The sequence below is a fragment of the Hyperolius riggenbachi genome, chromosome 4 (assembly GCF_040937935.1).
Source record: "Hyperolius riggenbachi isolate aHypRig1 chromosome 4, aHypRig1.pri, whole genome shotgun sequence".
Taxonomy (NCBI): Eukaryota; Metazoa; Chordata; class Amphibia; order Anura; family Hyperoliidae; genus Hyperolius; species Hyperolius riggenbachi.
In genome coordinates, this window is record NC_090649.1 from 327,013,441 (window position 1) to 327,034,722 (window position 21,282).

Sequence of the window (21,282 nt, forward strand, 5' to 3'; positions counted from 1 at the left end):
CCGGGTCGGATATCCGAATTCAAAATTTTCCGATCCGAATCCGATTTGGATATCCGACCCTAGTATCCGATCGGATTCGGATATCCGTGTTTAATCCCGGAAGTGGCCTTTAAATTGCTTTAAAAAGGTTTTTTAGGGTATATGAGGCATGTAGCATCATAATTTTGAAAATGGAAACACTGATGATGTGGGGAGTGGACTTAAAATCCCCCCCCCCCCAAAAAAAAATGGCTGTCAATCAACATCAGAGTGGTATCAGGAAGCAGTCGTACTGACGCAGTTGGGGCCTCCCCACAACTCGGACAGCAGACACCTCCAAAAAAAATTACACAGCTATTGTGTTTAGATAGTTGACCATGGCACTGTTGTAGGTACCACGGCACAGTAAAAAATTAGGAGAGGTTCCAGGAAGCGGTCAGTCGTACTGCCACAGTTGGGGCCCCACAACTCGGACAGCACAGACACCTCCAAAAAAATGACACAGCTATTGTGTTTACATAGTTGACCATGGCACTGTTGTAAGTACCACGGCACAGTAAAAAATTAGGAGAGGTTCCAGGAAGCGGTCGGTCGTACTGCCACAGTTGGGGCCCCACAACTCGGACAGCACAGACACCTCCAAAAAAATTACACAGCTATTGTGTTTACATATTTGACCATGGCACTGTTGTAGGTACCACGGCACAGTAAAAAATTAGGAGAGGTTCCAGGAAGCGGTCGTACTGACGCAGTTGGGGCCTTCCCACAACTCGCACAGCACAGACACCTCCCAAAAAATTACACAGCTATTGTGTTTACATAGTTGACCATGGCAGGTACCACGGCACAGTTCAAAAAATAAGAACCTGGCTTCATGAAGATGGAGTCAGGAGGTTGTGGTGGTAAAGGGTGGTTAAGCAGGCATAGTGATAACCACTCAGCCACTTCATTTCCCCCTCTTGCCAACAACAGGGGCCAGGAACTCACCAATTGCCCAAGCCTCGTTCATCTTTAAAAAAGTCAGTCTGTCCACAGACTGGCCTGACAGACAAGAGCGCTTCTCAGTGACCATGCCACCGGCCGCACTGAAGCACCTTTCCGACATAACGCTGGAAGGTGGGCAGGACAGCACTTCCAGGGCGTATTGCGCCAGATATCCAGGTGCTTCACCCAGTACTCCAAGGGGTCCACAGGGGTGTCGGTGTCAAGCCCGCTATAGGACCCCATAAAGTCGGCCACCATCCGGGTCAGGTGCTGGTTCTGGCTTTGAGAGCTGGATGCTGCTGCAGGCACCTCCTCTGTAGGCAGCGGTACTGGTGTGGCATAGAGCGCCTTTGTCAGAGACAGCAGGTTTGTTGGGCGCCTGCTGATGCTGGATGCAGGCACCTGCTGCTGTGCTGGCTGGACTGAGACAGCAGGGGGGGTGGGAGTCCGGGGGAAGGCTTCCTCCAAGCGCCGAACCAGAATCCGCTGCAAGTCCCTGATTCGGCGCACAGGGTCTCCTCCTACAGGCAGGAACTGAGCCAGCTTCCCCTTCAGCCGTGGGTCCAGCATCAGGGTGATCCAGATGTCCTCCCGAGCACTCATCTCCTTCACCCTTGGGTCTTTGCGCAGGCACTGCAGCATGTGCACTGCCATGGGGAAGAGGGCTGCCATCTCTGCTGACCTATCATCTTCTGCACCGCTGACAGTGCTGTCGTCCTCCTCTGATTCCGGAGCCTCATCTTGCTCTCTCCACCCCCGCACTACTGCAGCTGCACTCCGCTGTGCCCCCTCCTCTTCAAGGTCAGGGACCTCCAACTCCTCCAAGTCCTCCTCCAACTCCTCCGAATCCTCCTCCTGCTGCACAGAGGTGGACTGTGAAGTGTGCTGCTGCTGCTCCTGCTGCTGGATCAAGGCTTCCTCTCCCACTTCCAGCAGAGCATCGAGGGCCTTGTCCAGCATGCACACAATGGTCAACCACTCACACAGCGACGCATGGTCCCGGCTGACCATGTTGGTGGCCTCCAGGAAGGGTGCCAGCACAAAGCACACCAGCTGCATTTTTCCCCACTCAGCAGGGCGGATGATGTCTGGGAGGTGGGTGGTGCCGGTCCCCAACAAGTTGGCATCCATGGTGGCTCTGGCCAGGTACAGGTTGACAGCCCGCCTCTGTTCAACCAGACGTTCCAACATCGCCAGGGTGGAATTCCAGCGTGTTGGAACGTCTATAATGAGGCGGTGCTGTGGGAGGTTCAGCTCCATCTGCACGGCTGTAAGGGTCGCTGTGGCACCACCCGAGCGGCGAAAATGACCCACCGTTTTCCTTGCCGCTCCCAAAAGAGTGTCCATCCCCTGGTAGGTGTGCAGGAATTTCTGCACCACTAGGTTCAGGACGTGGGCCAGACAGGGGATGTGGGTGAGGTTTCCCCGCTGGATGGCGGCAACCAAGTTTGCACCATTGTCGGCCACCACCTCTCCGACTCTGAGGCCTCTGGGGGTCAGCCAACTCCTCTCTTGCTCTCGGAGCTTGGCCAAGACGTGGTCTGCCGTCAGCTTGTTCTTGCCCACCGTGACCATCTGCAGCAGCGCTTGGCAGTGGTGGGCCTTCACGCTGCTGCTGAGGCGGGGTTGTTTGGCGGCGGATGGAACCGGATCAGAGCTGGAAGCTGCTGCACTTCCCCTGACCCTGCTGCGGGGTGGCACCACCCACCGGGGTGATGATGCTGCTGTCTCCTCTTCACCCCCTTCCACCAAACTGACCCAGTGCGCGGTGAATGACAAATAGCGGCCTGTCCCGAACCGGCTGCTCCATGAGTCCATTGTCACATGGACGCGCGCACCAAACGCATGATCCAGCCCACGCTCCACGTTGGCCTTTACAAAGCGGTGCAGTGCTGGGATGGCCTTGCGTGCAAAGTAGTGCCGGCTGGGGATTGGCCAATCCGGCGCTGCGCACTGCAGGAGCGCACGCATCCGGCTCCCCTCCTGCACAAACGAGTACGGGAGGAGCTGGGAGGACATGGCCCGTGTAAGCAAGCCGTTCAGCTGGCGTATGCGACGGCTGCCGGGAGGCTGAGCCCTAACCACAAAAGAGTCACTCAGCAGGGTCTGGTAGTGGGGGCGTTTTAGGCTTGCACGGGAAGCTGAGGAGGGAACAGAGAAGACCACTGAGGAGGACTGGCTGCCTGAACAGGCCTCAGTGTCAGCAGGAGTGGCAAAGCTGGTTATAGTGCTCTGACCTCTGCAAGGGCCAGCGCCAGCTTCCTTCAGCATCTTGAATTCCTGATGCTCAGGTTTGTGCTTATTGCCCAGATGGTTGATGAAGCTGGAGGTGCCATAACTGGAGGGGTGAGACCCTCTGCTCAGCTTCACATGGCATAATTTGCACGTTACAAATTTGCTATCCAGTGAGGGCAGATGGAAAAACTGCCATATTGGGGATTGGAGTTTTCCCTTACGTGGCTCAGAACGGGATGCTGCTGTGGATTTTCTCCCGGTGGTGGTTGGGGCCTGGGGTTGAGTGGTGCGGCTGGTGGTAGTCGTGCCACTGACAGATGGAGCAGCAGCCTGCGGGTCACGTATTCCATGCCCACTGCTGCTCCTGCCAATCCCTGCAATGCTCAACCTGCGTGCCATACACACTGACTCCTCCTCCTCAGAGTCAGAGCTGACATGCCCCTCCGGTCGCTGGTAGTCCGGGTCCTTCACCTCATCATCAAACTCCCCTTCGTAAAACTGCTGGGATGATGAGCCCGCCTCAAACTCCTCTTCTGCTGACACATCATGGACGGGCTCCCCCCCAACAATTACTGTCAGCATCTCAGACTCTTCTGTAAAGCCAATTTTGCTGAGAATATTTTCTCTAGGGCTAGGGCTGGTGGTGGTGGCCTCACTGTCACTGGCTTGCTCCTCGTCATGCGCCATCTGCTGCATCACAGACACGGCATCCTTCTCCTCCAATCTGCGCCGCTGACCCTGCTTGAAAATTGACGCAACACGCTGCTGCGTCTCTGCAGCGTGACTGCCAGTGGGTAGCGGCGGAATGACTGATGCGGCAGAACTGCTGCCAGAGGCCGCAATGTTGCTCACTCTCCTTCTGGCCTTGCCCCTCCCCCGTCTCACACTGCCAGTGCCAGACATAGTACAAGACTCACTGTCACTGATGAGTCGACGTCACAGATGATGTGTGTGGGGTACTTGGTGCACTTTTATTATTGGCGGCGGGCTTGGAAATGATCAGCAGATTGACAGACAGGAGTACAACAACTAAACACACTGACACTGCTCACTCAGCAGCAGCACAGCAGCAATAATCTGTAGTACTAGCACTGTCTGCAACTACACAATATAAATCCACAGTAGCAGTAGTAATAGCAGCCCAGTCAGCAGCAAGGAGCCTGGAGTGTGTGCACACAGACACAGCACACACAAAGACACAGGACCTAGTAGCAGGCACAGGCAGCTGCTGCAGCTGAAAGACTGACTGACAAGACTGACTGACACTAACAATTTACACAGACTAGCTAAGCTAACTACAACACAGTAAAACAGAAGGTGTTTTAGTGTTAAAACGCTGGGTTATCACTGGGATAATGTACTTGCTTCAGCCAAACACACTGGACAAACTATCTCAGTGGCAGTCACAAAGCAAGGACGAGATTCTTAACATGCCCCCCTCCTTATATACAGGAGGGACTGGCCAAGGTTCCCCTCTGTGATTGGGTGCTTGGGCTTAGGCTGGGAGCGCTCTGATTGGCTGAATGACGTCATGGACATCATGTCCATGGTTACAGTACCCGGATTCGGATATCCGACCGGTATCCGCGGATATCCGGGTTATGCAACCAACTATCCGCATAGAGCTATCCGGATTTCCGTCCAGCTATCCGGAATCCGGATCCGATCGGATAGGCCTAAAAAGTTCGGATATCCGAGTCTATTCGGATATCCGGTATCCTGATGAGCAGCACTGATTGGGAGCAACAACACAGTGAAGTCCAAAGAACACACCAGACAGGTCAGGGATAAAGTTATTGAGAAATTTAAAGCAGGCTTAGGCTACACAAAGATTTCCAAAGCCTTGAACATCCCACGGAGCACTGTTCAAGCGATTATTCAGAAATGGAAGGAGTATGGCACAACTGTACACCTATCAAGACAAAGCCATCCACCTAAACTCACAGGCCGAACAAGGAGAGCGCTGATCAGAAATGTAGTCAAGAGGCCCATGGTGACTCTGGACGAGCTGCAGAGATCTACAGCTCAGGTGGGAGACTCTTTCCATAGGACAACTATTAGTCATGCACTGTACAAAGTTGGCCTTTATGGAAGAGCAGCAAGAAGAAAGGCATTGTTAACAGAAAGCATAAGAAGTCCCGTTTGCAGTTTGCCACAAGCCATGTGGGGGACACAGCAACCATGTGGAAGAAAGTGCTCTGGTCAGATGAGAATAAAATGGAACTTTTTGGCCAAAATGCAAAACACTATGTGTGGCAGAAAACTAACACTGCACATCACTTTGAACACACCATCCCCACTGTCAAATATGGTGGTGGCAGCATCATGCTCGGGGGGTGCATCTCTTCAACAGGGACAGGGAAGCTGGTCAGAGTTGTTGAGAAGATGGATGGAGCCAAATACAGGGCAAACTTGGAAGAAAACCTCTTGGAGACTGCGAAAGGCTTGAGACTGGGGCGGATGTTCACCTTCCAGCAGGACAATGACCCTGAACATAAAGCCAGGGCAACAATGGAATGGTTTAAAACAAAACATATCTATGTGTTAGAATGGCCCAGTCAAAGTCCAGATCTAAATCCAATCGAGAATCTGTGGCAAGATCTGAAAACTGCTGTTCACAAACGCTGTCCATCTAATCTGACTGAGCTGGAGCTGCTTTGCAAAGAAGAATGGGAAAGGATTTCAGTCTCTAGATGTGCAAAGCTGGTAGAGACATACCCTAAAACAGTGTTTCCCAACCAGTGTGCCGCGGCACACTAGTGTGCCGCGGCATGTTGCCCGGTGTGCCGTACAGGTCTGGCCTCTCACCAGACCTGTACCTACTTTAGGGTGCAGGAGGGGGGAAGTAGCGCTAGAAGGAGGGGCAGTGGAGGCAGCGGTGGGGAGGGGGGAAATATCCCCCCCCCTCCCTCACCTGGGACCCCTCCTTCTGCCTCTCTCCCCCTCCGTTTAGCGGTGGCAAGTGCGGCTCGGCGGCGGGGAGGCATACGGAGAATTACTCACCACTTCCGCGTTCCAAGCGCCGGCAGCGTCATGTCGTCACACATCTCCGCCTTCAATGCCGCCCACTGTTCTTCCTGATTAGCAGAAGCACAGTGGGCGGTATTGACCGCCGCCGTTCCCCGGAGAAAAATATGGTCAGAAAGTGTTCCCCGGCCCGGAAAAGGTTGGGAACCACTGCCCTAAAAGACTGGCAGCTGTAATTAGAGCAAAAGGTGGTTCTACAAAGTATTGACTCAGGGGGCCGAATAATTACGCACAACCCACTTTGCAGTTATTTATTTGTAAAAAATGTTTGGAATGATGTATGATTTTCGTTCCACTTCTCACATGTACACCACTTTGTATTGGTCTTTCACGTGGAATTCCAATAAAATTGATGCATGTTTGTGGCACTAATGTGACAAAATGTGGAAAACTTCAAGGGGGCCGAATACTTTTGCAACCCACTGTAGGGAGGCACAAAGGGAAACAGGAAGTATAAAGGGAGACAGAAGGACAAACAGGAGGTCAGACATGGCACAAGGGACTGCTGCAGTGTGCATGTGTGTGTGATTGAGTGTTTATGAGCAGGATCCTGCGCATTATTTATTATACAAACATTGTTTTACACTATATATTACATTTTATTTGTGAATTGTCAATAAAACATTCAATTAATCTAACTATAGATGGTTTCACTAATCCATTAAGCGCACCCTATAGATATATTGATTGACTGACTAATTGTGGTTGGGGAACCGCTATTTTAGGGGAGCAGATGAATCACACAATTAATTTGGAGAATTATTTGAGCGCAGGTTCTGCTTGATTTTTGTCATGCAATTCACTACATTGTCTGACAGCTGGGGGGGAGGGAAAGAGGGGGTACACAGAGCACTGGGCAGGCACAGTGGAGGGGCATGCACCAGGACAAGGGTGGCTGCACAGTACTCTAGGCGTCACCTCCTACCATGGCGACACCAAGGGCACCCCGCTACTTCCCCCTAGGTAAGCCACTGAGATGCTTTTTGTGTTTGTTCAGTTGGGCTTTGACAGCTACCCTAAGTACAACTGGAACATTGCGCAGAGAGCATTATACTTGTGGGACAGATTTAGAATGCACATGTTGACACGTTGAACCTGATAGGAGCAGGTTCTAGTTTGTTGGAGGCAAATTCCTAATTTCCATTTGCTGTTCCTGTTATCCAGAAAGGGACTTCGTTGTTATGTTTTGTCCTACTCCCACATTTAGTGTAGGATGGTTTTGTCATATAAATGTTTTACTTCTTGCCATTGGAATGCAGTTTACTGATAACTTGCCAAGCAATGCATAGTTCCATCAGTTTGTGAGTCACTGGGAGAGGAGTTTCTAGCCTTCCAACCATTAGACATTGCACAGGGCTAGTGTCAGTTGTCAGCCTTATATGTCACATCTAATCATAGAGGGCTCTATTTACCGCCCATACACTGCACACCAATTTCCAATAGATTTCAGCATCTTTGTTTAAAAGCTGAAAATCTATTTTATTGTGGCAACTGTTTTTTTAATGTTCCAGAGATCCCACAGAGAAAGATCTTGAACTATTGGCACTTTTTATCTACACCTGCACTTAAAAGTGATTCTATGCAATGCAGGAGTTTTATGACCTGTACTTTGCTACCAGTGAGAATGAGTACAGTTCAACTCAAGTCCGAATGCAGAGAAAGTGTCATTAACAGCCTTAAATTGTTAAAGGGACTCAGAACTGAAAAAAAAATGTATACATACCCCATCCGCTCGGATCGCTCCCATGCCGCTGTTCTCCGCTACCCGCAGCTTCGGGAACCGCATCCCGTCACTTACCTCAGTCGGCTCCAGTCTACGCAGCCGCTGATGAGATACGTACAGTGCATTGAATTTGTTGCCTCATGATATACTTACCTGGGGCTTCCTCCAGCCCCTTGCAGCTGACTTGTCCTACACAGCATCTCCGCTCGGTGCCCCGCCGGTGCAGAGGCGGTCCTTGAAGACACCCTTTACTGTGCCTGCGCGTGCACCGCTGTCAATTCACAGCCTACTGCGAAGGCGCAGAACTACGGCACCTATGCAGAACACTGCAGAAAACGTGGACTTGATTGACAGTGGTGCTCGCGCTGGTTCAGTAGAGGAAGTCGGCCACTGCACCGGCGGGGACCCCAGGCCGGCGGCTGCGAGTGGAGATGCTGCATGGGACATGTCGGCTACAAGGGGCTGGAGGAAGCCCTGGGTAAGTATATCATGGGGCAGCATAGATTGCTTGACAACTCCTTTAAATGCACAGAGTCACACTGCAGTTGTAAGTCTATGAGACATCTAGGCCCATATGTAACTAACTATTTCTCCTGAGATTTCTCCTTGGAGATTATTTTTATTTTCTTTCTTTCAAATACTTTTTAAGCTCTTTGCAATTGAAAAAGAATCAAAAGTACTATCAAAATAATTCTGAGTACTTTTTTCCTTGCTGATGGTCCAAAAGGCATTTTACCATGTGTGAAAATATTGACTAAGAGAAAACTGAAGAGATTAGGTTAATTGCATATGGACCTCATCGTACATCTGGTACAATGCAATCCAATGGACTCTGGTATCCCAATGCAGTGCATGCAGTGCGTTACTGCATAACACAGGTTTAAACAGTGGCAGTGAAGCATACTTTTCATTCACTCTACGCCTCACTGTATGAGACGCAACACTCGCAAAACGTACAATGCCACTTTTCCCCTCTGTTGCATTGTGTTCCTGTTTTTACAGGGATTAAAATGCAGCTCCTACTGTGAACCTGACCCTTAAGGCTCTTGCACACTACATGTGATTCCAATATTTTATACAATCCAATTTTTGATTCCAATTAAAATAAGTACTGCATGCTGCTACTTTTTTAATCGGAATAAAAAATCGGATCGTATAAAAAAAATCGGAAAAGCATGTAGTGTGCAAGAGGGCTTAAAGTGAGAAGAAAAAGGAACACAAGGTAGTTATAAACGGGATTGGCATTGCACATACATGTTTATCTGTCATGTTACATGTCTCTACAGGTAGAATTCATTGTTATTATTTTAGATCAGATGCAATTATTTTATCACATAGGAAAGCTGAAAACTTAGATATAATCAAATTGATTAGATTGTTTTAAAGCATTCAAATATTCTTTTTAGATTATATTAAACATTTTTTGACCTCTTGCTGACCGTTCCACGCCCATTGGCGTGGACGCGGCGGCAGCCCCAGGACTGCTCCACGATCGGCATGAACGGCCTTCTATGGGGCTAGTAGGAGAGTGCGCGCAGGCAGCGCACGCATCTCCTGCTTGGAAGGCGGAGCGGAGCCTTCAGTCTCCCAGTGGCTCGGGAGACTGTTAGACGGTGAAACCGCCATCTAATTACTTTGTACAGCGCTGCGATCTGCAGCAGCGCTGTACTAGGGACAGCCATGTGACACGGCTGTCCCCTCCAGAGTGTCGGCGGTGATCCACTGTCATAGGCTGAAGCCTAGGACAGCCGATCACAGTGATTGGCTAGCGGGGGGAGGGAGGGAGGGTTTAGTGAAAAAAAGAAAGAAAGAAAAAAATGTATTTAAAGATAAATAAAATATATATTTGTAAAAAAAAAAAAAAAAAAAAAAAACACTGTGGGGGATCAGACCCCACCAACAGGAAGCTCTGTTGGTGGGGAGAAAAAGGGGTGGGGGAATAACTTGTGTGAACAGCCTGGTCACTAGGGGGGGTTTAACACCGTGGTCCTCAAATGGTTAAAACCAACAGTTTAAGAAGAGTGCATTCAAATCTATAAGTCTGTGGCCAGCAGGACTAGTGAAGAACCTAGAATTCCTTGAACCAGAATTCTGCAAAATTCATCAGACATGCCAGATGACAATCAATTAACTGGGAGTTGTGTAAATGTATTAGTTGCCAGTTAATGAACGGGGAGTTTGCAGCTTTAATTTGCCCTTGGCCCCTTCCATTTCCTGTTCAACCGAAATTTACTCATTCAGCAACTTTTTTGCTTGACTCTATAGACCACATCAACTTTACAATACCATACTTACCACTATGGTTTTCCTAACTTTCAGAAAATGTATCTGCAAGGTTTCATGTGTTCATCACTGTATGGCAAGTTGTGTATGGTATTGATCAAAAAAAATTGTATTTTGTTTTGTTTTTTAAGAGCACTATCACATGCAGCTTGTTGGTGGACCAGACAGGTGCTCTGGAAGAGTGGAAATAAGATACAACCATTTTTGGGGAACCGTGTGTGATGACATATGGACCATAAGCAATGCACATGTTGTGTGCAGACAGATGAATTGCGGATATGCCACTTCAGCTCTGACAGATGCATATTTTGGAGAAGGGTCTGGCAACATTTTACTTGATGATGTGAATTGCAACGGAAATGAGACATTCCTGTGGGACTGCAGTCACAATGGATGGTTATCCCATAACTGTGGCCACCATGAAGATGCTGGTGTTATTTGTTCGAGTATGTAAAGTGCTTTTAAAGAAAGAATTTGGAAATTTAAAAAAAGTCATTTAAAACTTCACAAAAAAATGTCCTTCAAAAAATTATTTGTTTCCCCAAACTGTCAGTTCAGTAATTTCTCAGATGACTACTGGAAGTTCTCAGGTGTCCTGCAGTGTTTGACTGAAAGCTTTAGGCATAGTGGAATATGAAACTTCCTGTTGGGCCGCCAGACACGCACACAACAGAGTGGGAATATCTAAACAATTCAAAAGCAATTGCAAGAATGGAAAAAGTTCTTAAAAGTGAATCATAATGATGAATATTAGGGATGGGACGAATCCGCAATTTGTCCGAATCTGAATCTAAAAAGGTTCTCGAATATCTCAAACCTTTTGAATCATGCATCTAAAGAATCCTGCACCTAAGAATTGTGCGATTCGTGGTATAGTTGCCCGCAGTATAGGTACCCAGGCATAGGTGCCTTCAGTATAGGTAGCAAGGTAAAGGTGCTTTCAGTATAGCTAGCTAAGTATAGATCCCTTCAAGTGAACCGACCACCTTTTTTAGCATTTAGAACATCTCTATAGCACATGAAAAATACATGCCAACAATATGTCTCATTATTAAAATGAACTTGCATTTTACCTTTTATTTTACATTCAAAGTAATTTTATTAAGGCTGCCATACACTGATTGATTGCCACCAGATCAACCAGCAGATAGATCCCTCTGTGATGGAATCTGATCAAAGAGGGATCTATTGGCTGCCTACACTGCAAACAGATTTTGAATCGATTTCACATTGAAACCGATTCACAATCTGTGGAGCTGCCGCTGTCAAGATAGCATCTCTGACTTGTATAAATAAGGACTGTGAGAAGGAGAGGGAGGAACATGGTAGCTTCTATGCCAGGAGAAATTCCAGAGAATGTGCTTAGTTCCCTTTAAGTACTGTATAGCTAGCTAGATATAGAGTGCCATCAATATAGCTAGCTAGGTATGGGTGTCTTCAATATAGCTAGCAAGATATGGGTGCCCTGAGTATAGTTAGCTAGGTATAAGAGCCTTCAGTATAGCTAGCTAGGTATAGGTGCCTCCAGTATAGCTAGCAAGGTATAGGTGCCTTCAGTATAGCTAGCAAGGTACAGGGGCCTTCAGTTTAGCTAGCAAGGTATAGGTGCCTTCAGTATAGGTAGCTGAGTATAGGGGCCTTCAGTATAGGTAGCAAGGTATATGTGCCTTCAGTATAGGTAGCAAGGTATATGTGCCATCAGTATAGGTAGCAAGGTATATGTACCTTCAGTATAGGTAGCAAGGTAAATATGCCTTCAGTATAGGTAGCAAGGTATATGTGCCTTCAGTATAGGTAGCGGGTATAGGGGCCTTCAGTATAGGTAGCAAAGTATATGTGCCTTCAGTATAGGTAGCATGGTATAGGGGCCTTCAGTATAGGTAGCAAGGTATAGGGTCCTTCAGTACAGGTAGCCCCATGCTCCTTTGTCCCCCTGCGGCCTCCTCCGCTCGCCTCCCTGCATAAATAAGTTCCTGCTCACCTCCAGCATGGAGTGCAGAGTGGCAGACCTCTCCCCTTACTTCCCTGTTCCCCTTAGTGGCCGAACCGGCTTTTACTGATGACGCGATAGATAGTAAAAGGCGGTCACTAGGGGGAACAAGGAAGTCAGCATGAGGTCTGCTGCTCCGCTCTGGATAGGTGAGCGGGTACTTTAACAATGCGGGGGGAAGCGGAGGAGGCGCGGGGGGGGGGGGGGGCGGAGGGAGGATAAGTGGGCGAGCGGTGGGAGAGGCGGATGTGCGGGGATGCAGCTTTGGGATTCGGTGAGCAGTAAATGGCATTGGGATTTGAATCCACGAACTCCAAATATTTCCCAATATTCAAGGGATTCGTAGATTTGCCCGATTCGTCGTCCCTAATGAATATACTGTATATTGAAAAATACAATTATCCAATGGAAAACATAATTTTTCACTTTCATTTCCAAAATTGGTATGTTATTTTTATTTATACATAAAGTTTAAAAATAAAGCACTCACATGTCAATGTTAAAATATAAAATCTAAGCAACGCCCATTACGTTTTGTCATGCAAATTTTACTACTGGTTAGTGGAACTGCCCCATACTGTAATTCCTTAAAGCTGACATAATTACTTTTGAAACGTATAGCTTTTCCAACATAGGTTCAATATCTGTTGTAGTAAATATGAAAAGAATATGAAAAGAATGATTTAATTCTGAATCAAAAAATTTTTTTTCTGATTACAATTACTTGCATATTTCTTGTATATGTATATGAATATTCTATTTTTTATTTATAGATTCAATTGCAAGCCACAGAACAACAGGTAAGAATACAAATTTCTGGTCTTATATCATGTTGATAATGATGAGTTATGGAGCAGAAAGTTAAATCAAAACGACCAAAATAATTTTTCTTACACTGGCAAAAAACAAATAAAATATCCTTTATTTTAAACCTGTCTAAAATTTATTTCCAGTGACAGAAGACCTTAGGTTTTTTTTAATCATGTAGAAAGACAATAGTGTGTCATTGGAAAAGCTGGATATAGGGGGGCATTTGATTCTCAAGTGAGATGAAAGCAAGTGTAGAGATTTGCATAGAGAAGCAGCAAATGAGGAGAAGTGAGAAGGTTTGGTAACTCCTCCCATTTATAAAGTCCTCTGTGTGATCTCTTAGGATTGGTTGCTGGGGCGAGGGTTACATTGTGGGAAGGTGTTATTGGCCAGGCAGATGGCGTTCCCCACACTTCCTGTCTGATCATTTACTGCTTGACCGCTCTCTGGTCTGTACTTCTTCATTCTCACCTAAGTGGGCCACACTGCACACTTGACTGCGGGATCTCAAAAATGCAACATTGGGGAAAGTTTGCTGTGAGACCAAATTTTGCTTGCTTATCCCTAATTGTAAGCTTCTCTAAGGAACAGTTAGTGACATATGTAAAAGTACTATGGAAGTTATAACCAATAATAATGGAAGGTCCACAACAATGTCTCTTCTCAATGCTCACAGTATTTATTTAGGACGTATCCTCGTATCAGTAAAAAGCACAGCTGACATGTTTCGGGCCAAGTTTGCCTTTAATCATAGCTAAAAATCACAGCAGATCTCATCCGTTTTTATATAGGTGGTTACAAACCGGGGCGGGGCACAGACCACTCCTACTAGAGGAGGAGCCAAAAACAAATGTCAGGCTCCGTACATATGGCAGTCACCACCTGTACATGCATAAGCTTGTATCTTAAAAACCATACAGAATAAAGCATAAAATCAAAAACAGAAAGGGAACAACAATGTGGAATCATACAGTTTGTACATTTCAAAAGAGACCCCATATAAGGACTCAAGTACACACTATAATGCACCAGAAAAAGGTGTTATTAACTCCAAGCTGTGCTTTTTACTGATACGAGGATACGTCCTAAATAAATACTGGGAGCATTGAGAAGAGACATTGATGTGGACCTTCCATTATTATTGTTTATACTGTTTGGACTGAGCAACCAAGGGTCCAGCACTGTCTCTGCTAGCCTGCAGTGCAGCGGTGTACTTTTCTTTAACTTACTATGGAAGTTGTCAGGGCTATAGAAATACTACACAATACACAATAATGAGCATATTGATAATGTACACACACAGCACGCTGTGCTCACATTACTGAAGCAATGCAAACACACTGGGAGCGTTATAATGCCAGTTTCACAAACTGAATCACAAGATTCTTGAAGTCTAACTGTAAGTTTGACAAACTCTCTAAAACTAGTACATTTAAAAAAAAATAGGCGAATCTGATAATGAGGAGAACGACAGCACATACCACTAAGGCTGCATCTGAAATGACCACCAGCTCATGTGTGCAGCACCTAAATAGACTTTCTGCACACTTCGCATTCAATTCAGATGCAAATCATATGCAAATCTGCTACTACTTATCATGCAAACAGGAAACTCAGGAGGAGGGGCTGGGAGCAGCTAACCTGATAGTTACATACTTACAGAGTTAAGAAACAGTGGGGGAAAGGCTGCGCATCCCTAAACACATGCTGCAATTGAATGGTTAATCGCACAGGCATACACCGCCTCTGCTAGACTGAAAAATGCATGCCCTGCATCCAAAACAAGTGCTAACATTTATTACGCTAGGAGGAACTTTAATGAATCAATAATGAATTGAAAAAAAAACAAAACATTTTTATTACTTTACTACTAACATTTGCCAAACTGCTTGTATCTAGATATTAACACTATATATTAAAATTACAGAACCAAGTCACACAACAACAAGAAGTGAAGGTAAGAATACAAGGTTATGGCCTTACAACATGTTAATAATGATGAGTTATGGAATAGAAAAGTATATCAAAAGTACTACAACAAGGTATTCTTTTTATTTTATTTGTTTAAACTGGCAAAAAAATAAAAACAAAATAGCCTTCAATGAAAACCTATGTAAAGTGTCTTCCCAGTAACGGTGTGCTTGCATTTATCTATATTTATTTATTTATTTTGTGTATGAGCATTGTTTTTACTGTTATTGCTAGCAGAATTAATAAACTTGTAGCATCAGATACAGGGGCGCCTCTGGCCATTTTGTCACTCCAGGCAAGGAAACTTGTGGCGCCCCCCATCTCCATGAAAATATTCGCAATGCGGCAGCCACTATACCACTGTGTCCAATTGTAAAAATGTGCTGCTTGATTGTATTTTTGGTACATTTCTGCGATGGATTGATGATTGATCGATGTGGTGGTTGATAATCGGACTCAGTGCTGACTCGCTCAGTATGCAGTAGCAGTGTTAGGGAGTCTTGCCCAAGGTCTCCTACTGAATAGGTGCTAGCTTACTGAGTAGAAAGAAGCAGAGATTTGAACCCAGGTTGCCTGTGCCAGAGGCAGAGCCCTTAACAATTACACTATCCAGAGAGAGGAGGAAAAGACAGCCACCACTAGGGGAAGGGGGGAAACAAAGGTTAATGAGGGAGAGAGGAGGAGTGGAGAGAGACTGAGAATAGCCTGACATGGAGCAGAGATCTTATCTGTATTGCAGCCACATAACACAGAGGCGACTTGCCTGTAATGTGACTCCTGTCCTGTCAGAAAGCAGCCCTCCTGGAGTCTAGGGACAGTCTAAATCTTTTCAACCTGTGTAATACCTTATCTAGCTGACCACATGCAGTCTTTACAATGATGAGAAAGCAGATAATTTTTTTCTAAGGACACTGTAGGAGGCAAGCCTCTCTTCTGCATCATGCTGTGTACATTTACCAGCTTGCCATCAAATTGTACATTTATTTCCCTCAACCAGCCTAGTGCTTCACATTGCCTTATACACTGTACCAGCAGCCTGGGGGAAAATCTCCCTCCTCCCTCCTGGCTAGTCCGTTCTGGAATGCACACAAAGACACCATCCTCCCAGTGGCGTTGCTAAGGTTTGTGACACCTGGTGCGGTAACTCATGGTGTCACCCCCATTTCCTAAATACGACTGCATCAGATGGTACCTGTGTGCTGGCATAAAAATGGTTTCTGCTTCCTAAAAATGACCTTAGAGTACATAAGAGATATTAGATAAACTATGGTCAATAAGTGACATGACTATGTACTCTGTAATGTGCTGCAAAAGATGTCAGTGCTATATAAATACATAATAATAATAATAATAATATGGTAGAGTATTACACTATGACTATGGCAGGATTATATTGTGAGCTCCTCTGAGGACAGTCAGTGACATGACTATGTACTATCTAAAGTGCTGCAGAAGATGGCAGTGCTATATAAATACATAATAATAATATGGTAAGACATTAGACTATGGCTATGGTAGGATTAGATTGTGAGCTCCTCTGATGACAGTCAGTGACATGACTATGTACTCTGTAAAGTGCTGAAGGTCATGAAGGAGGAAGGAGACCATATTTCCACTCCGAATATGGGCCTGATACAACAATAACAGTAACATTTCTATAGCCTTTCTCTCCCATAGGACTCAAAGCGCAATACAAGAGGGCGGGAAACGCTGCCCATCTCACCTATAGTTTTGCAGTTCAGATTGCACTTTGGTGCGAATCTGGATGGCATGCTGCAGCTTTAAGCAGCACGCAGCCAAATCCCTAAAGTCATTTTTAGCGATCCAGGCTGCGGCTGCACAGCAGAACAGAGACCGCAGCTGAATCGGAAACGGCCATGGCTCCTAGTGGAAACTGGAAAGAAAGAAAGAAAGAAAGAAAGAAAGAAAGAAAGAAAGAAAGAAAGAAAGAAAGAAAGAAAGAAAGAAAGAAAGAAAGAAAGAGAATGAGAAATAGAACATGAGGGAGAATGTAAGCAAGGAAGAGAGGGATGGACAAAGGCCGGTACACATCATGCAATGCATGAATAGTTGATAGCAGATCAATTGGAAGGGGGAAAGCTGTACATAGATTGCCTGCCATTGAACTAGGAAGCAGGAAGAGTGACAGAGGACACACAAGAGAGAAGGAGGGGGCAGGGGACAAGTAGAAAGTGAGACAAGATACAGGAAAGCAGGGCCGGATTTCCGCACAGGCCACCTAGGCCTGTTCCTAGGGCGGAAACCTGCCGATAGAAAAGCTGGGGCGGCTGTCACACATTGTACACCAGGCAGCCACGCTGTCTCCAGTCTCTCCTAGGATGATAGGATCTGCATTCTGCAGTGCACGGTGGAAAGCGCCCCTCCCCTCCTTTCCTCTCTGCTCTGACACTAGGGAGGAGGGGCTGAGCAGAGAAGCCAAGCGCGAGATTCAGACTCAAGAAGATGGGCGGCTACTCTTAGCACAGCAATGCATACAGGTATCTGTGCGTGGTGGCAGCGCTGTAAAAGTGAAGGGAGGGGATAGAAGTGTCTGCAGAACAGCAAGCATTTTGCAGACTAGAATCACGCGCTGTGCCTGCCTGGTCCTGTGCAATGAGTGACCAGCTGGGATCCCTCTCTCTCCCCCCTCCTTCTCGGGAGCCAGTGACTCCTGTCCTGAAGCTACTAAAACAGGGCTGCCTGGTGCTCTCCTCTGTCCTCCTGTAGCCTGGCCTCCATCTCTTCTCTCTATGCAGCCCTGTCATTCCTTTCATCATTTTGATCAGGTAGAATTGTTTCCCTTCTCCTCCCCCCACAGTCATTTGTCTTTCCATTGCCCTAGCACAGCTATTCACACTTGTTCCTTTTCTTATTGCACTTTTAGTCTTCTGAGATCAGTGGTTCACTCTGTTTTTTAAAGGATATTGGAGGTTGATTCATGACATGTTAATGTGCTAAGCCGCATGGGTTAAACCGGTGATCAGCGTAGCGAGCGCTCTTGGCTATGCGTGCTCCTTTGAAGTACAGTGCGATGGTATGTAGCATGACCATGATACTTTACTACATTTAATGTAGCAGCGGCCGCACTAGCAAAGTATGACGGTGGTGCTACATACCATCGCACTGTACTTCAAAGGAGCACGTGCAGCCAAGAGCGCTCGTTCCGCTGATAGCGTCGCTCACCGGTTTAACCCATGCGGCTTAGCACATTAGCATTTCATGACTCAACCTAATTGTATCTATGTTTGAGCACCAGCACTTTCTCCCTGCAGCTACTTTATATGGATAAAAGCACTTTTTAAAGTTGACTAAAAATTATTATTTTTTATCTAAACCTGCCTGATTAGTTTGCACTGCTCTTAGTACTTATGGGTGGTTGTTAATGTGCGTACTCACCTGTGACTGATGTCACTTGTCCGGGATCGAGACCCAATTCCCTTGGGTGACAATGCTGGACTGGACTGTACAGAGTGTCTCAGCTGTGTAACTGACAAGGCATTCTGTTGTCATGCTGGGGGGGAGAGGGACAACAGAGCGGCACGTGAGTGACGTCACGCAGCAGGCGGGAAGTGACATACATCTAATTCTACCATAGTCATAGTCTAATGTCCTATAATATGATTATTATTATGTATTTATATAGCACTGACATCTTCTGCAGCACTTTACAGAGTACATAGTCATGTCACTGACTGTCCTCTGAGGAGCTCACAATCTAATCCTGTCATAGTCTAATATCCTACATTATTATTATTATTATTATTATTATTATTATTATGTATTTATATAATGCTAACATCTTCTGCAGCACTTTAAAGGACCATTATCATGAAAAAAGTAGGCAGTTAATATCTGACTGAACCGACAGGTTTTGGGCCAGTCCATCTCCTCATGGGGGATTCTCAGAGTTTTCTATGTTTTCAACAGCATTTCCTGAACAGCAGTTGCAAAGTCTAACTGACAAAAGTTAAACTGCTGTTCAGGAAATCCTGTTGAAAACAAAGAAAACCCTGAGAATCATCCATGAGGAGATGGACTGGCCTAAAACCTGTCAGATTGTAACTGCCTACTTTTTTCGCGATAGTGGTCCTTTAATCACCTTAGTATTGTGATCAGCAAAGGTCCCCATACACACACATTACATTTCTAAAGTGATTTCCTGCTGATTCGTTCACTCTGATCAAATCAAATGGAAATCAATTCCTTTATATTTCATTGATTTTGACCAAAAATTCATCTAAAGTATCGATCAAACAGGACGCCTGGGTTAATTGGGGGTGGAGCAGGAGTGGCAGATGATTGATAGGCCATAGCATTATATCAAACAGTGCAGCGTTGGGGCTCGATCAGTTTTCAATAGATTCTTCAATAGATTCCCTGCTGGAATCTATTAAAAATGAATGTGCTGTGTATGGTAGGAATCAGTTCATTCTGAACTAGCTTTGGAACATTGGGTAGAAATCTATAGTTGTATGACCAGCTTCACTCTAACCTGATACTTAATTTTAACCCTTTTCCCATAATGCTATTCCCAAATTCCTAGCCTCAACCTAAATTGCCAAAAGCCCTAGTTTAAATCTTTCCTAAGCACTTTTTTTTTTTTTTTTAAGTACCTACACCTAATAACCTGATCTATTAGTATTTCTAACCTCCCCCCTTTTCTATGGCCGATAACACTATCCTAACCACGTTGTTGTCATGGGGCGGCTGGAGGTAATGGGCCTTGGGCGGTAAAAAGTACAAATCCGGCCCTGCAGGAAAGCATGCATTTTTGTTGTAAATGCTGTGCAGAGAATAGTCACTCCATTACAAGAGCACTTCCTCCAGCCTGTAAAAGCTTTCAGCCAGCCTGATATGGGAGAGGGGGTAGGCTGGCATCTGTGCAGTGTGTGTGTGTGCTGAGAGAGAGGCTGCGACAGCATGGCAGGGAGACTGGATGCTTACACAGGCATCATATATCCTGCTCTCTCCCTTCTCCATCCCCTCCAGTGGTGCATGGCTCACTCAGATCTCAGCTCCAGCTTCCCCCTCGCTCCATCAATCAGGGTTTTGACAGGAGCAGAGATAACACAAGCACAGGCTATGTTCAGTTCATAGCAAAGCAGACGCTCCATAGCCCCGGTCACATGCTCTGGCAGCACAGCCCAATACAGCCCATTCTACAGGGCAGGGGGGGGGGGGTGTAAACAAAGATCGGCTCCATGAGCCAGCAGCTGCAGATCCAGCTAAAGAGGGGAGGCTGTTCCTCTCCCAGCCTCAGTGAATGAATGTTTAAAGCTAAAATAGCACGTTTTTGGGGTGTTAAAATTCAGCTCTGTTGAAGTGGCATCTGCTGTCACCCCTCTAAAGGCAACATCACACCCTGGTGGGGGTCGCACTCCGCACCCGGTTACAATGCTAGTGCATCCTCCTCTTCTTTTCAAGTCATAAGGAGGGCAGGACAGGGGTCACACAGACACACTCCAGATCCAGAGATAACACTAACATTAGGGAATGCCATACAAAGTGTTGTAGACAAAAGGTTTGTCGATTCCTTATTTGAGGGTGAGCAGTAGAGGCTTTCATTAGAACTTTTTATCTCCGTTCCCTAAGTATTCAGTCTCTAAGGACAGGAAAAATAAACTTTTTTTTCCCTCAAAGCGCCTGCCATAAATCTGGCGCTCTAGGCAATTAGCTGGTCCGCTGGTCTCTAGAAGCGCCTCTGATTAGATAGAAAGTACCCTATGTGATATTTATTTACACAAACAGAAATCTCTTGAAGGATTAACTTTTGAGGATAAGAACCCTTGGTCAGAACAAAAAGGGCTTCTAAGGGTACAATGGTTAATTTGCATATATTCAGCAGTGGTGCCTGGGAGACATCTCGAGCTCACTCCAACCTGAATTATCGCAAATTCTTTCTGTTTTAGGAAAGCAAACTTTTGTTTTTCTTAACATCTTAGTAAGGGGGCTTTTAGGACCATTGTAGTCCCTTACACACCCCAATGAGTTCTGGGTCACCATGAGCTTGCTGGTTGGTCTGTGCCTCTCGGATTTACAAGCCCTACTCCATAGAGCCAAATTAATCCATGCCATGCACTGATGAGGATCAAACAATCCGAAACAGTCTGTATGCATGTTGGATTATTATGGCTCTGTACATATTAACAAGCTGACACATCATTGCATTCCAGCGGTTCTGGAGGTGTGTTTAGCTTCTAAGGGTACAATGGTTAATTTGCATATATTCAGCAGTGGTGCCTGGGAGACATCTCGAGCTCACTCCAACCTGAATTATTGC

General features: G+C 46.1%; 1 protein-coding gene across 1 annotated transcript in view; it reads left to right on the forward strand.

Moving 5' to 3' along the window:
• Positions 1 to 21,282, forward strand: part of LOC137504798 (deleted in malignant brain tumors 1 protein-like) — a 218,666-nt gene that overhangs the window by 62,314 nt on the left and 135,070 nt on the right. Inside the window, exons 7-9 of the mRNA XM_068233390.1 lie at positions 10,363 to 10,677; positions 12,995 to 13,021; positions 14,959 to 14,988. Of these exons, the coding sequence (XP_068089491.1) occupies positions 10,363 to 10,677; positions 12,995 to 13,021; positions 14,959 to 14,988 (372 nt within the window). The remainder of the gene's footprint in view (positions 1 to 10,362; positions 10,678 to 12,994; positions 13,022 to 14,958; positions 14,989 to 21,282) is intronic.